This window comes from Oryza sativa, chromosome 11 (assembly GCF_034140825.1).
Source record: "Oryza sativa Japonica Group chromosome 11, ASM3414082v1".
NCBI lineage: Eukaryota > Viridiplantae > Streptophyta > Magnoliopsida > Poales > Poaceae > Oryza > Oryza sativa.
In genome coordinates, this window is record NC_089045.1 from 26,440,769 (window position 1) to 26,456,243 (window position 15,475).

Sequence of the window (15,475 nt, forward strand, 5' to 3'; positions counted from 1 at the left end):
CAGGTATGAATTTGGTCTGCGGCGTTTAAATGCATGTCGGAACTACATATGGAAACTAAAAGTAACACCTGTTTTGTTGTATGCTGTATAAGATGGTGAGGAAAGCAGTATTTCGGCCGATGGCTCTTTGTGCATGAGCATTGACTCTGACTGGAGCCTGAAGTATGGTGGGCGTTGAATAGAACAACAAGGACATCAGAAAGATCAGTTGTCTATGAAAGATGCCAAGAAGCCAACTATTTAGTTTATTGTATATGATGTGCTATATAATATACAATGTAGCCTCGTAGCTTTTGTGTTGAGTATTAGTATGCTGTGCCGTAACATGTTAGCATGTATTACAGCGTGCTGTATGTAACATATGGGTTGTTTGATTGGTTAGACTGCCGTGTGGGACTGTTGTGTTGGATATATGCATACGTCATTGTAAGATACTAAAGTTTGTAGCTTTTGTGCACGATATTAGTATGGGTTGTTTGTAGCTGGAGTTATTTCATGGCCTACGCTCTCTTGTGTGGCTGGAATCTATCTGTGTATCATAATGTTGCAAGGCTAACCGTTGTGCTATGTTAATATCACTTAGGTATGTCTGTGTGAACTGCATTGTCACTCTGCATTAGCACACGAATATGAAATCTGTTCGTATCTTGCATGAGAAACTATATACTGGTCAGGGAAGAGAATGATGATTGTTCTAGATTATATTTCCTGGTCTGTCTGATTTTATTCATTAGCTAGTTGCTAACCAATAGAGGGTGCTGGCAGCAAGGCCAAGAGGGTTCGATGTGCCGTGTAGGATCCAGAAGACATGGTCGTTAATCAGAATGGAAACCATGCCATTCTGCTGGTAGGCAGGAGAAAAGGAGTGTTTTTTGATGGTAGCTATATAGACAAGGTAAATAAGAGAGAACGCTTAGGTAGATTATAGGGATAACCATGTCTTTGTAGCAGCAGTCTAGAACACACAACAGTAGCAGAAGCAAACATAGGCAGCATTTCCCTACGATAACGACCATGGACGAAAGCCATGAACAAAAGAACTTGATTCTTAGCCTAAATAAAGGAAGGAGGCTCCTTCTGCGCTGTATCCAGGTTGATGGCCTATGTACACATAAGCAAAAGCCTTGCTACGCAACTGCATGTGGAGCTGTTATTTGCTGCATACAAGATGGAAAAGTTTGGGGGTCAGGACTGTGTTTCCATATTGTATTTGCAGGTAAATAATGTGTGTTGTGAGTGGTAACCTACACCTGTGTGTCTACTAAGGAGCATCCTTGAAGAGCTTCTTAGCACTTGGATGTAGGAGCGCAGGTTTTTCCCTGTTGAGGTATAAGGACATGTTAGTAATAATGGAAAAAGGGAGTGAAATATAGATGCAAGCAACTTTTATGTAAGAACCTTTTCTTGGCTGTGGCTGTAGTAGCTGATGTTGCGGCTGTTTGCGGAATGTCCTCTGCATGTTTAGCTGTTTGTTTTGCCTTGTAGAACAAAGAATGTTTAGGTGGTTAGGTCTAAGCTTAAAGGAAAGAAAAGCAGGAATACCTTGGACTCAGGAGAATTAGTGACAACAGTTGTTTCAGGAGCATGCTCTGGATGTTTGACCTCATCCTGCGCACAACGATTGGCCTTGCAAGATTATGTATGGGGTGAAAACCTAAATAGGGTGGCAGGAAGAACAATATGGGCAGGAAAGGTAATGACAAGTGTTGTACCTTAATAGCAGTGTCAACATTGGTGCTAAGAGGCTGCATGTGGCACATTGAAACAACGATGTTTTTTTTCTCTGGTGTTGAAGAACTTGGTTTGCTGGTTGGTGTGCTCTGTGTGGGAGTACCAATAGGTGACTTTGTTGGGGTTGAAGTGCTGTGCCCTTGCTGGACGAGCTGTTGTGATTCAGAGCTTGTTTGGCTTTGCTGGGGCCCTGTTTGGACAGAACTGCTGGAGCTTGCGGATGCAATAGCTGATGGTTCCTGGGAAGAACCCGGTGGCATAAGCAGCAGTGGCTCATTTGAAGGGCCAGAGGAAACAATGCTGTTAACCTGGAGAGATTCTTGGCTTCTTTTGACAGTATCACGTGTAAAGCTGACATTCCATGTAAATGTGCTATCAACAAGCGCTGCGATCTCAGCTGGAATGTAATCACTATCTGGTGGATTGTCCTCAATGAGAGATTCCACTGATTTTTTTATGAGGCGGTGTGCAACTCTTCCAAAAAGGATAAATGTAGCATTGGAGCTGGCATCACCGGCGATGAGCACTACTTTATATCTACATGGGTAATATACATGTGTATATTAATGTGTGCAGCACAATTAGTAAGCATGGAAAAATCTGGAATGAGGTGTGGTATGAACCTTGGATCTGGTATTCCTATGTTAGAACAGCTTGAGCATTTGTAGCTAGAACCGTATGGCTTAGAAGTTCTATAGCATAATCGGCATGAATTGTACCACCAGGAATTTTCGCTGCATATCCTCCTAACAGTGACATTGACAATGAAACGTGTACTCTGAAAAAGCAAAGAACAGAAATGATATCACTATTATTGAAAGTGAGAAAATGTGCAGCGATGTATTGAACAAAAAACTGGCAAGGAGGTACCCTGTTTTTGTGAGGATTGAGGGCAAGTATTTCTTGAATAGTTTTTTCCTCTGCAGTGTCCTGGTTGTAACCTGTTGCTGGGTTATCAACCCAGCTGATTGGACGAAAGTTTGCACTGAAGCTACATAGTTATATCACGTTGAAAGTTAACTAACTGTTTCACAAGGAGTGAGAACACATCATGGCAATGGATTATAAACATGAGTTCAAGTAGGCAGCCTCACCTCTCTTTGAGTTCTAGCACTTCAGGAATATCAAGGTTTAGATACCATTTGCACGGCGAACTACCAGTCACTGTAAGACCTGTATAGCATGAACCAAATAAAAGCATAGCGTTAGATGGCTAGAATAAACAACATAGAAGTGAAAATGCGTAGTGAAAACGAACCTAATCCTGTGTAATCTTTGACAAGTGTCCCAACAAAGACAATAACTTGGGCCTGAGTTTGGCCAGCATTGTATACACTATTAGCGTCAAAAGCATCAGCCCTTTCTCCCCAGAGTGTAACAGGCATTGTTGAATTGCTATTGTTTTTCCATGAATAGAAAAAAGGAAACAGTGTGAGTGTAATTTAAGAAAGCAGCAGCGTACTAAGAATCTATGCATGCATCAAAGGAAAAGGTAAAAATTGCAATTAAACATAGGGATATTCAGTCTGAGCAAAGACACCTTGCATCACATATCTGTATTGTTCTTTTTAAGCTATCAGCATTCCTTGACTTCGGCCGCACAACGGTTGGCGAACCAACCTCAGTGATGACACCCATGACATCTGGTTGCATGCCATATAAGCCTAATTAATGATGAGATAGTATGGATTATTGATACAACAAATATAGCTGTGTAGAAGAATCTCATTACCAACATAGAAGATGGTCTTGTCCACTAAATTGGGGATATCACTGAATGGTGTCAATGAAAAAGTTATGCCAGGGAAATCAGCAGCGGGCTCAATGTATTCTTCAAATGTTGTCCATTTACTGAACACAATCATTAGGCTATTGTCGACTGGCCTGTATGTCCTATTCGCATACCTCACAGTAAAGGAGTCAATATAGTAAACCTTTTGTTCCTTAAGCAAAGGCCTCAGGCTGTCAATTGCAGGTGGATAAATCTGAGCGTGAATGCTGTTTCCCTGCATTTTTAAAGTAAATAATGTTATCAAGAGAGTTGGCACTATAGCCTAATAGGCATCGATGAATAAATGTCATAGTCACATCATTACCATCTGATCGAGCAGCACAAGATCAGTGTGGAAAATATTGCCACTGCCGTTGAGATCGCAGAAATCCCATAACCTAGAAACTCTTGCAAGGATCCTTGTGTTTAAGTCTCCACAGGACAGCTGTGAAATGAGCACATGTGCCATCTTGGACCTGCAATGAGCATAGAACTATTTTAGAATGGGTAAAATGGTTGGATAAGATATAACAGTCAAAAGATTGCTTGGCAGGATACTATACATGACAAAAGGCAATATACTATGTACCATACACATAGTCTATAGTACTTGAGGCTGAAAGACATTTATTCCAAAATATATGTACAAATTTGGGTATTACTGTGGTAAAAAATTTCAAGCATCAAGCGGCGGAGCCTGCAATAGTAACACATGCACATTACTCTGCTGAAAATACAACGAAGTGATGAAAAGCAAAAAAAAAAGATATAACGTGCGGGAAATCACCGCTTGGACTGTAGCGCTGAGCACTTCAGAGTAAACTATATTTTTTGTCTGTGTACCACATGATCCATCATCATTTTCAATTAATATTTTTAGCCCTGATCGGCTTGTTACTCTTGAAATAGCAACGTATAATTGCCCATGTGTGAAGACAGGCTTCCTAAGATATACGCCAACCCGCTGGAGTGTTTGACCTTGGCTTTTATTGATGGTCATTGAATAGCAAACTCGAACAGGGAACTGCCTTCTCTGCAGTGTAAAAGGCCATTTCATCTTTGTGGTGCCAAGTGTGATTCGAGGTATGTAAACAGTTTCACCAATGTTTGATCCAGTCAGTACTATACACTGTAAAATTCTGTCTCCTAAAACTGTGACTAATAGCCTTGTTCCATTGCATAACCCAATTGATTGATTAAGATTTCGTAGCAGCATTACAACAACACCTTCTTTAAGAACAAGTTTATGCGTTGGAAAGTTAGTAGCATTTATTGAATTCAGAAACTCTAGGGGGTATAACAGATCGAAATCTGGAATTTGCTCAGAGCTTTTTGATATGGTATCACAACTTAGGTATACTCTAGAATCTCCTGGCACTAAACCAATAATATAATCGTTTATTTCATCAACCGTTGTATTAGTAGGACAAACAATTGCACGAGAAGCCAGATATTCAATGTCTCTGTAGCACGTAAGGAAATCTGAGTAAACCTCATGAACAATAGCAGCTATTTTGTCACCGCTAGTCATAACAAGTAAATCATCGGGAATTGTGATCCATGCAGGATAATTCTCACCTTCCTTTGCTGTCATAGGTAAAGTGCCATTGCCTATAGCTAAAACCCATTGACTAAAATCATGCAATTCTTTTTTTTGATTGTCTGGTAACATTGGATTGAGTAATCTCATGTTTATATTCAGGCTGAGTAGCGCTACATGTTTCCATAGTTCTGAGTTCGTGATAGATGCATTGATTATAGCCTGACGGGATCCTTTAGGAATAACTGGGAGTATTTGTTTGAAATCACCACCTAGGACAATAGGCTTTCCTCCAAAAGGTATAATAGAATTTGAAGGGCATGTCTCTGATAAAATATCTCGTAGCGTTCGATCTAATGCTTCAAAGCATCGCCTATGTGTCATTGGAGCCTCATCCCATATGATCAATGCAGTTTCAGCTAAAAGCTCAGCAAGCATTGTGCCTCGTTTTATATTACAGATGCTTGTTTCATCAATGTCGATTGGTATTTTAAACCGAGAATGAGCTGTCCTACCTCTAGGCAATAGGAGAGATGCTACCCCTGATGAAGCGACAGCAAGAACAATCTTGTTTTGTGATCTAAGTTTTGCAATTATTGTATTCCAGAGAAATGTCTTGCCAGTTCCACCATGACCAGACACAAAAAAGAAACCAGGTTCATTAGCGATAGCACGAGAACAAATAGTGTTAAAAACAGTTATCTGGTCATTATTCAACTGCTGTACGAAAGAGTCTGCATGCATAGCAAGCATAAGTGGGTCAATTGTGATTTCTTCATCGATTAATCTATTAGTACCAAGAACATGTGGAACAGATGATGGATGTGGCAGGTTAAAATCTTTGATATTACCACCGCTATTTGCAAATACAGCAATAAGCTCATGTAGTAGCATGTTAAGCAAGTGGTCATGTGGAATCACACAGTGTGGATTGTCAAGGGCCTTTTTTAGCCTGTTATGTATGTCATCAGTCATGTATAGCCAGTATTTATCAAACAATGAACGAACATCACCAACAGAACAGTAAAGAAGGACTGTCACAAAAAGTTGTCTAAGCTGCGCTGAAGACGCAGTCACTATGGCCTCATCAAAAAGGAGATGCCATTCATTATCTCCTTCAAGAAGCCCTCGTGCCTCACATGCCTCTCTATACGTGCCATAAACAACACCATCGTATGTGCGAACATCAGCATAGCTTTGAGCACCTTTGACAATCATTAACAACATCCTAAGATAGTAAAGCTCGCCTGCAGTTGGATGCACATAATAAATTCTGCCAATTTTAGGAGCAGGTGTTCGCTCGTGCCAAGTTTTAGATGATGGCTCCCATGTCCATTCCTTAGGAAACTCACAGTATGTCAATGAATGGGCCTTAGAATTTTTTTTGTTAGTTTCAAACCATTCAGTAAGCATAGACCGTTTTGCACCAGGACTCTCAAGGACTGCCCGTAGGTCAGCTCCCTTCTCGTATCTCACAAAGTTTTTCCCAGGCAGATGGACAACCAATCGCTCAACAGGTGGCACTCTATAATGTATATCAAATTCAAATAATCGATGAAGTGCCTCACAGGTTGAGAGAAATCTTGCATCCATGTATTCTAATATTTCATTGCGTGGAGCAAGGTCATGATTTGGTGATGCATTTTGTGTTTTTCCTGTTGTTTCAAAATAGATCCTAGCTCGGTCATGGCCTTTTGTAATATATTTAAATAAATACTTTATCAAATTTGATTTGTTACACCACTCAACATTTATGTGTGCCTCATATTTTTTCAGTAAAGCCATGTTGTAGGGTACAACTGATCTATTGTCTAAAAGGATCCCATTCTTCATGATAGATCGTCCATCATTTCTTCGTCTATAGATTGTAAACCCAGATTCATCAACAATGGTTTCATCTTGGAAATCTTTAGGATAATGTTTTGAACATTTATCGTTTTTCATACAAGGACACTTCTTGTTCGCATCACCGCAAGGACCATGCATCATAAACTCGCTAACCAATTCATATCCTAGCCGGTCGGTGTCATAGTCAGGTATTTCAGCACAGATAAACCCATCTATTATAGAGGCTGAGACATCGGCAGTGGCAGCAGCAAGCCAAACTAAGCAATGTATGTGTGGAAGGCCACGCTTCTGGAATTCAACAGTGTACAACACTGTAATCATTAAGAACAAAGGTTGATGAGTGCCACACCAATGGCCTTAATACGCTATGAACTAACAAAATTGTGACCATACCTGCAAGAACTTTACCAAAAGTTCTGCCTTCCCTAATATCAGTTATAAATTCATTAACTTTCATGTTAAACACACGCACAATAATATCAGCTCTATCAGATGGTTGTTGGCCAGGCTCAAATCGAATCGCATCTGCAATTTCTTGCCATTTGGAATTACATGTGTATGTGACAAAAAGGTCAGGAGGCCCATAGACACGACATATTGCCATCGCATCTTGATAATTCATGACCATATATCTTCTTCCTCCAGTGAAGCTAGCAGGAAGTATGACACGCTTGCCAACTGAATCTCCATCAGTGACACCTTTATCAATTGCATCAACAATTCCATCTACAGACTCAGAGCGCAGCTCTTTTTGATGATCGATGAAGTACTGTAGCCTATTTGTTTCAATAGTAGAAAATATATCAACATCGATTTGATCGCTCAAGCGACCATAGCATGTGAAAGGATTTGATTCATTTAGTCTGTAATGCATTTCATATCTATAATATTCCGGCATCGTGACATACTTTTTGCCAATTCCATCATAGTTACTGTATTTAATGCCTAAATGGAATCCGCGTTCACCATATGGAAATAACAAAGGATATTGCAATGCCATATAAGATGGATGCAAGGGAGAAATCTGGCGCAGGCCACGACCTTTATCGTAGACAAGCACATCAAATTTGTATTCTTTCGCAGAAAAATCACCTACTATAATAGCAGCTATTTCACTGTTCGTTGGTAAATTGTATTGCACATCGTCTTTTGCATTGCAACCTAAAAGGCGAAGTGTCACTTGCTGATTGCCATGCCGAATAACACGTTCTCTAGCATACCTAAAGCTCTGGACAAGAGTATTTTCAGCATCAAGCATCGATGATAGGGCACGAATTATCTCAGGATCTGCTTTATCTGAATTATCACCGTCGTTTTCAAATATATTTAATCGGTTTTGTAATTCATTTTCTGGATCATACACATATAATTGCGCAAATTTGGGAGGTGAGCCACAGGATGGCACAAGAGTACCAATCCTATGGTGCACAACTCCATTGATCTTGAATACATAAGGTGCATTTCCAGTGTTAATCGATTTATCAATAGCTGCACCCATTGAGCTGAAAGCAAACATCGAATTATACGATCGTATTTGCCTCAAAAAATTTTTCGAACGTGCATCACCATTATAGTTCAATAATGATGCTAGTGGCTCAGGAGGGGCATGCAGTTTTGGCAATTGTATGCGTCCTCCTTTGCAACATAGATTGTAAATTATTTTTCTTTTTGAAATAGCAGATGCACTCTTGACCCTCTCCTGGTACCAGAACATGGCACGACAATACGGGCATTCATACGTCGGAGGGCCATAGTATGATCTGTCTGGGTATGATGCTGCCACAAAAGCGCTGGACAATGTCAAAAATAGTCTCGTGTAAAAAAACAATACATTACGTGCACGTATTCAGAACAGCGGCCGAACCCTTTAGCAATCGGATATACTCCTTGTCTGTCCGGGAGGAACTACCGTTGGCTCGTGCAGTGCGATTTGCTGCGAACAAAGACAGTAAAACGGCCTATGAACCTAAACTGCACGAAAAAAAACAAGCCTACCATCACAGACAACAAAAAGAGCATACCATCCACATTGGCCAAAGGAACGGACGGATCCATATTTGAACGCAGGAGGGAACGCCTTTGCCTATTTAACTTTGCCAGCTGAGGTGCAAAATCCATCAACGAACATTTCCTCTTGCACCGACTTTCCTGATGGGGCTGCCCTAGCGGAACGATAGCATGTTCTATATGCATTGCACTCTGTTGGGACAGAACATTTGTGGCCCTTCTCTGCCGGCTGGCACGTACCCTACGCACTCTATCCATAGCATGCGTTTCTAACTGCCATCATAATTTTACAGAGGCAAGAAAAGAATGAAGCAAAGAACACGGGCAAAAAAAGTGGCTCAAACCACACAGATACAGTGAACGAACAATATAAAACGACCGAAAGCTCTGGAGCAACCACATGCAGATTTAGACAGCGATGAATGCAGGCAATAGAAACAAAATACTAAACCAATCAACCATAAATAAAGGACAGAAAGATTAATAGCGCGGGAATACCTTTAGCAAGGAATATGCTCGTCGACAGGCAGAATCCACTAAAACGCACCACGAAGCGAACACACAAGCTGTGAACAGAGGCAAGGAAGAAGACGGAACAGAGCTGCAGAGAACGGAGCATGATCAGTGAATAAGAATGTAGGAAGCAAAGCATAACACAAGGCCAATGAAACCAGCAACAACCAAAAGTACCTGCTAGGTCTTAGAAGCAGCCCGCACACGTGCAATGGAAGATGATCAGGAACCTTTAAAGGTCCATTGCAGCCCATGCAGATCGCCTCCCCTAAATGGAACAAAAGGTGCAGGGTCAATGCTAGCAAGAACAGCCGCGCAGTCATAAGCAAACAAACAAGAGAGAACAAACATAAAACCCAAATGACAGAACGGACAGGAGAACCACACGCATTGATCCAGGCCTTACCACGCCATAACGAAAAGTTGAACAGGAGCAAAACGAGTGGGAGTTTCTCGAGCAAGGAACAGAACAGTGGAGCGAAGAAACCGACGAGAGGAGGAGAAACCGAAGGGAAGAAAGAAAGAGAAACGCAAGTAGTAATATATACAGACAAAGATAGAAGGGGTTCTCCGCCGAGCTGCAGCAAGGAAGCAAACAATCATGTACACCTGCACACCAAACACCCACAAATAGGAACCAAACAAATGGCTAGCTGAGATGACACTGCCCCACCTATCAGCGATATAAGTGCAGCGCACCTAGCTACAACCCAAGAAAACCTGACCAGAGATTAGCTGTGTTCGGCTGAGGGAGCTGGGAACGCGCACAGTACTTTTCCTCCGTGCACGCTTTTCAAACTACTACATGGTGCAATTTTTTATAAAAAGTTTCTATACAAAAGTTGCTTAAAAAAATTAAATTAATCCATTTTTGAAAAAAAATTTAGCTAATACTTAATTAATCACGCGCTAATGGATCACTCCGTTTTCCGTGTTCACTGTGCGCGCTGGGAATGGATGGAGCCGAACACAGCCTAACAGCATAGGCTGCAGAAGAAGAAGACTGCATGGACCAAGCCGAATGAACCAAGCATCCAAGCGGATTGGACATGGCCCAGGACGCAGAGGAACGGGGCGCATACACCAGGACCACAGCGATGCCTGATATTGACAACCCACGCAAACGCACCAATAGCGGAGAAGCCATCACAGAGTAATCCCACTACAGGCGCGGTCTCCAACAGCATATGGTCCTAGACCGTAACACACAGGTTCAGAATAAAGCAGACCCACCGGCCAGAGAGAAACTGTGCCATGGACACAGCGCACACGCGCACCAAGCGACCAAAGCAATCTGACACAGCAGCTAAGGCAAACAGCATAGACCTGTTCCACGTTAGGTACGAACAGGCAGAGGCCATGCGGCCCACACGGCAGCCACAGGCAATCTGTGGACCATGGCTACCTCAAAAAACAAAGAAATGCACCACGCAACGCATAACACCGGAGAAAACAATGGCAAGGACACCCACCCTACCCTGCGCGCGGCGCAATGCACCGCACACAAACCAACCAAATGAGGCCACCACACAGGGAACAACACGTGGCGGACGCAACGCAGAGAACCAGCGGACGAGAAAAAGGAAAATGTGGCATGCCAAACGCACCGACGCACGATGGTCATCCAACGGCGGAGAACGCGCGCAACGACCGCGCTCCAAATCCACCCCTGGGCTCCGGCTGGATGACGTGCCAAGCAACGGCAAGGGCCACGACAGCGTAAATCGCCGCCCAGAGCAGCCATTTCCGGCGAGTTTGTATATAGAAGATTAGGCATACTAGTCACCAATCTGTAGCATGGACTATTGTTAGCCTCGAATTTGATCTTGTATGCTGGATAATTCGTTATTTTCCCATTTTGATGGCTTGTATTAAAAACACTAGTACAAAATGATTTTTTGCAGATAGTCCATAAGGGGTTTACGTGTGCGGCATCGCTACCCGCACGCACTAAAGGGTCAGCGAAAATCACTATTTTTGCGTGCGGGTGGCACACCCATACGTGAAAATCGGATGATCGAAAAAAAATTCCGAAAACGCAAAAACTTAACCATAGCAAGAGACACTTCTTCGTGAGGGGACATGTCCTAGTAGGACATGTTTACTATATGTTCACATCCCTTCTTCTTGCTTTATAAATACGTACGTGTAATCATCCATATACAAACGTACCAAGTGAATACAAGATTTGATCCCTCTTGCTCAATCTCTCTCCCTCCCGCAATTCCCTACAACAAAAAATGTACAACGGCAAAGGCATCTGATCGCATGATGATGTGTCCCACGATACCGCCACCATGCGTGGATTAGACGTCACTAAAATCAATCCACGCGTTAATTTGGACTAATCGATGCGTGCGCACCGGTTAGATTTTGTGTTTTGCATTATGCACCTCAGTTGAATTGGTCGTTGGCCAGGCAGAAGACTTTCAAAAGATTAAACCCACAAGGATATTTACCAAGACAATCAATTATTGATTCATAGCTTTACCGTGTAGATATAATGCTGCTACGGAAATGAGAGATACGACGTGGAGATGGACATACATCGACTTTATTAGAACAGCGCATTTCCTCCGTTTAAAACATAACAAAAACAAATCTAACATTGGATATAATCCAGTACTCTTCCTATTCTAGTATTGGACATGATGACATAACCTATCTTACATAGGGATAAAAAAGGGGTTCCTAACGCGCGCGTACGTGCCGCGAACGGAACTCGCGCGTACGCTGCCCGTCGCTAACATGTGATTAGCACTAATAATAACGTGATAGTGCTAATCATAATTAGTACCTAATTTTTTTTTTCCTTTTTTCTAATAGATTAAAAACTTTCAAGTTAGATTTGAAAACTTTCAACTTAAGATTTAAACTTTGAAGTTAAATTTTGAAATCTTTCAATTTCAACTCGAAATTTAAATTTGGAAGATAAATTTTGAAAAATTTCGACTCATATTTAAAAAATTTCAACTCGAAAATTGAAAACTTTCAACTCAGATTTAAAAAGTTTCAACTTGGATTTGAAAAGTTCCAACTCGAGATTTGAAAACTTTCAATTCGGATTTAAAAACATTTAACTCCGATTTAAAAACTTTCAACTTGAGTTTTTAAATTTGAATTATGAAAGATATTTTTTTATTAAAAATATCTTATAATAGAAATTTTGAAAACATTCACTACATCCTAAATTAACTAAGATGAAAATGGATCGTATAGATGCATGCATGCATGTGTGGGACCGAGGTGCATACATGCATGTGCAGTTGGCTTGCCACGTGCGCGCGAGATAAGCATCTGCTGCGTCTGCGCGAATTAGCATTTGTGCAAAAAGGGGCAGTTGATTTAACTACGGTACTAATAAAATATTAGCATGCATGGTTGACGTTGAATGAGAGCCTATATTGTTCAATATTTGAACGTGCACAATTGGTTAAGGTTACCTTGTTTTCTTCCAATCATAATAGTAGATGGTTATAAGTCACCGCCATACATACTGTACTTCAGTTTGACCTAGAGTCCTAGAGAGACGACCACTCACTATCCAGGATGCATATCGTACTAGCAATAATTTCAATCCAAATAGGTGGCTCATGGTTGATTATAATACCTTCGTGCTTAAATGACCATGTTTCTGACTACATACCTTGGACAGGTACTTAGGAATTATTTAGTTGGGAAAAATTTTTTAGGTTTGGTTGTCACATTGGATATACCACTACTACAGAAAAAGTAAAAGGTGCCGGTTCGGAAGCCCTAATAGGTGCCGGTTTTCTGAACCGGCACAAAGGAGGCGGCACTGATGATACTTGTCATCGGTGCCAGTTCTAGAACCGGCACTATATGGTCCTAATAGGTGCCGGTTCTAGGCCAAATTGTCATGTGGCTGTCAAATAGGTGCCGGTTCGCGGCGCGCGTGTTAGGAACCCCTTTTTTATCCCTATGTAAGATAGGTTACGTCATCATGTCCAATACTAGAATAGGAAGAGTACTAGATTACATCCAATGTTAGATTTGTTTTGTTATGTTTTGAACGGAGGGAATGCACTGTTCTAATAAAGTCGATGTATGTCCGTCTCCACGTCGTATCTCTCATTTCCATAGCAGCATTATATCTACACGGCAAAGCTATGAATCAATAATTGATTGTCTTTGTAAATATCCTTGTGGGTTTAATCTTTTGGAAGTCTTTTCTGCATGGCCAACGACCAATTCAAGTGAGGTATGCATGATTACAAAACACAAAATCTAACCGGTCCACACGCATCGATTAGTCCTAACGCGTGGATTGATTTTAGCGACGTCTAATGTACGCATGGTGGGGTGGGGGTATCGTGGGACACATCGGCTGTATTTAGATCTAAAGTTTAGATCCAAACTTTAGTCCTTTTCCATCACATCAACCTGTCATACACACACAACTTTTCAATTACATCATCTCCAATTTTAATCAAAATCCAAACTTTGCGTTGATCTAAACACAGCCATCATTATGCGATCATATGCCTTTGCCGTTGTTTTTGTTGAAGGGAATTGCGAGAGTGAGAGAGATTGAGCAAGAGGGATCAAATCTTTTATTCACTTGGTGTTTGTACACGGATAATTACACATATTTATAAAGTAAGAAGGGATGTGAAGATATTATAAAAATTTTGGCGTACCACATCGGATATACGGACACACATTTGAAGTATTAAATGTAGACTAATTACAAAACAAATTACCAAAAACTGAAGTTATTTCGGAACGGAGTAAGTACTATGATTGGATCAACATATGTTGGTGCTTGCCCATTCAATTTATCCTTACTCTTTGGTGTTGAAATAAGGTTCTCCTAGCCGGTGTTCGGCTCTGAACGAGTTGCATGTCATCAAATCGCCCTCTCTCACTCGATCTGGTGGCTAACCTGATGATTCTGAAGATTTTCGGACGGGGAACATCGAACTGAAGAACAAGTTCAGCAGAACAGAGCAAAAACAGAACAAAACAAGATAAATTTTTGCATTGCGTAATGCCGTGCAGCTTTTCGTTTTTTTTCTCTATTTATTCACCTCCATATCAAAGAAGTCTGTTACATGTAAAACATGACAAATGAAACAGCTAGATCTGAGAGTCCGTGCCATGCATCCCACGATCTGTTTCCAGCTCGGTCACAACCGACTAAAAACACGGTAGTAGCTGATCTGAATAATGGTTCCTCTGGACTATTTCCAGTCAGCCTATTACATGCACGATGAGATAACTGAAAAACTAAAAATGCAGCTATACACGAGGAAATATGAATGCTCAAGATTATCCCAACATTGCCATGGCTCCGACGTGAAAGCAAAGCACTGCCAAAATAGAAAGACGTCCGTATATATGCACTCATGCATCAAGTCATCGGTCGGGGTAGTGGACTGGATCAAGTCAGCAGTCCACGGGTCATTGCCACTCTACTGTCCCTAGCAAGACATTGACCTCAAATAAATATGGCAGATAAGGACTTGACCGACGCCCTGACCTCAAATAAATATGGCAGATAAGGACTTGACCGACGCCCCTCTCGAGCCCTTTTTACTTATATGGGTAAAAATTTTGACGTGTCACATCGGATATACGGATACAATATTTAAAGTATTAAACATAAACTAATAATAAAACAAATTACATAAATTCCGCCCTTAAAATGCGAGATAAAATTATTAAGTCTAATTAATCCGTCATTAGCAAATGTTTACTGTAGCACCACATTGTCAAATCATAGAGTAATTAGGCTTAAAAGATTTGTCTCGTAATTTACACGTAATTTGTGTAATTGTTTTTATTTTTAATATACTCTATGCATGTGTCCAAATATTCAATGTGACAGGGTAAAAAGACATACTATACAACCCAAGCATAACTATTTTTTTGGATAATTGATAAAAGTACAAAAATATATAAACACGTGAAAAAAATCGTATAGTAGGTAAGAAAGAAAATTTTAGAACTCATATCTACTATATTATCACATAATTCTCTCGCAACAACTTGCAGCGTACCATCTAGTATATATATAGGCTGCAGTGAATTTATAGGTGTAT

The 15,475-nt window shown here is 40.9% G+C and overlaps 2 protein-coding genes across 2 annotated transcripts; both read right to left on the bottom strand.

The window, feature by feature from the left end:
- Positions 1 to 1,737: 1,737 nt before the first annotated feature.
- Positions 1,738 to 3,971, bottom strand: LOC112937007 (uncharacterized). Its single transcript, XM_066305911.1, has 9 exons — positions 3,828 to 3,971; positions 3,464 to 3,737; positions 3,272 to 3,374; positions 2,990 to 3,126; positions 2,826 to 2,904; positions 2,602 to 2,722; positions 2,355 to 2,509; positions 1,835 to 2,268; positions 1,738 to 1,745 (listed from the first exon to the last, which is right to left on the bottom strand). Exons 1-9 carry the CDS (start codon positions 3,969 to 3,971, stop codon positions 1,738 to 1,740), a joined length of 1,455 nt encoding a protein of 484 aa, XP_066162008.1.
- A 214-nt stretch (positions 3,972 to 4,185) lies between these two features.
- On the bottom strand, positions 4,186 to 8,388 carry LOC136354221 (uncharacterized). Its single transcript, XM_066305912.1, has 4 exons — positions 7,284 to 8,388; positions 7,013 to 7,201; positions 4,346 to 6,289; positions 4,186 to 4,199 (listed from the first exon to the last, which is right to left on the bottom strand). The coding sequence occupies exons 1-4, from the start codon at positions 8,386 to 8,388 to the stop codon at positions 4,186 to 4,188; spliced, it is 3,252 nt and encodes a 1,083-aa protein (XP_066162009.1).
- Positions 8,389 to 15,475: the final 7,087 nt, after the last annotated feature.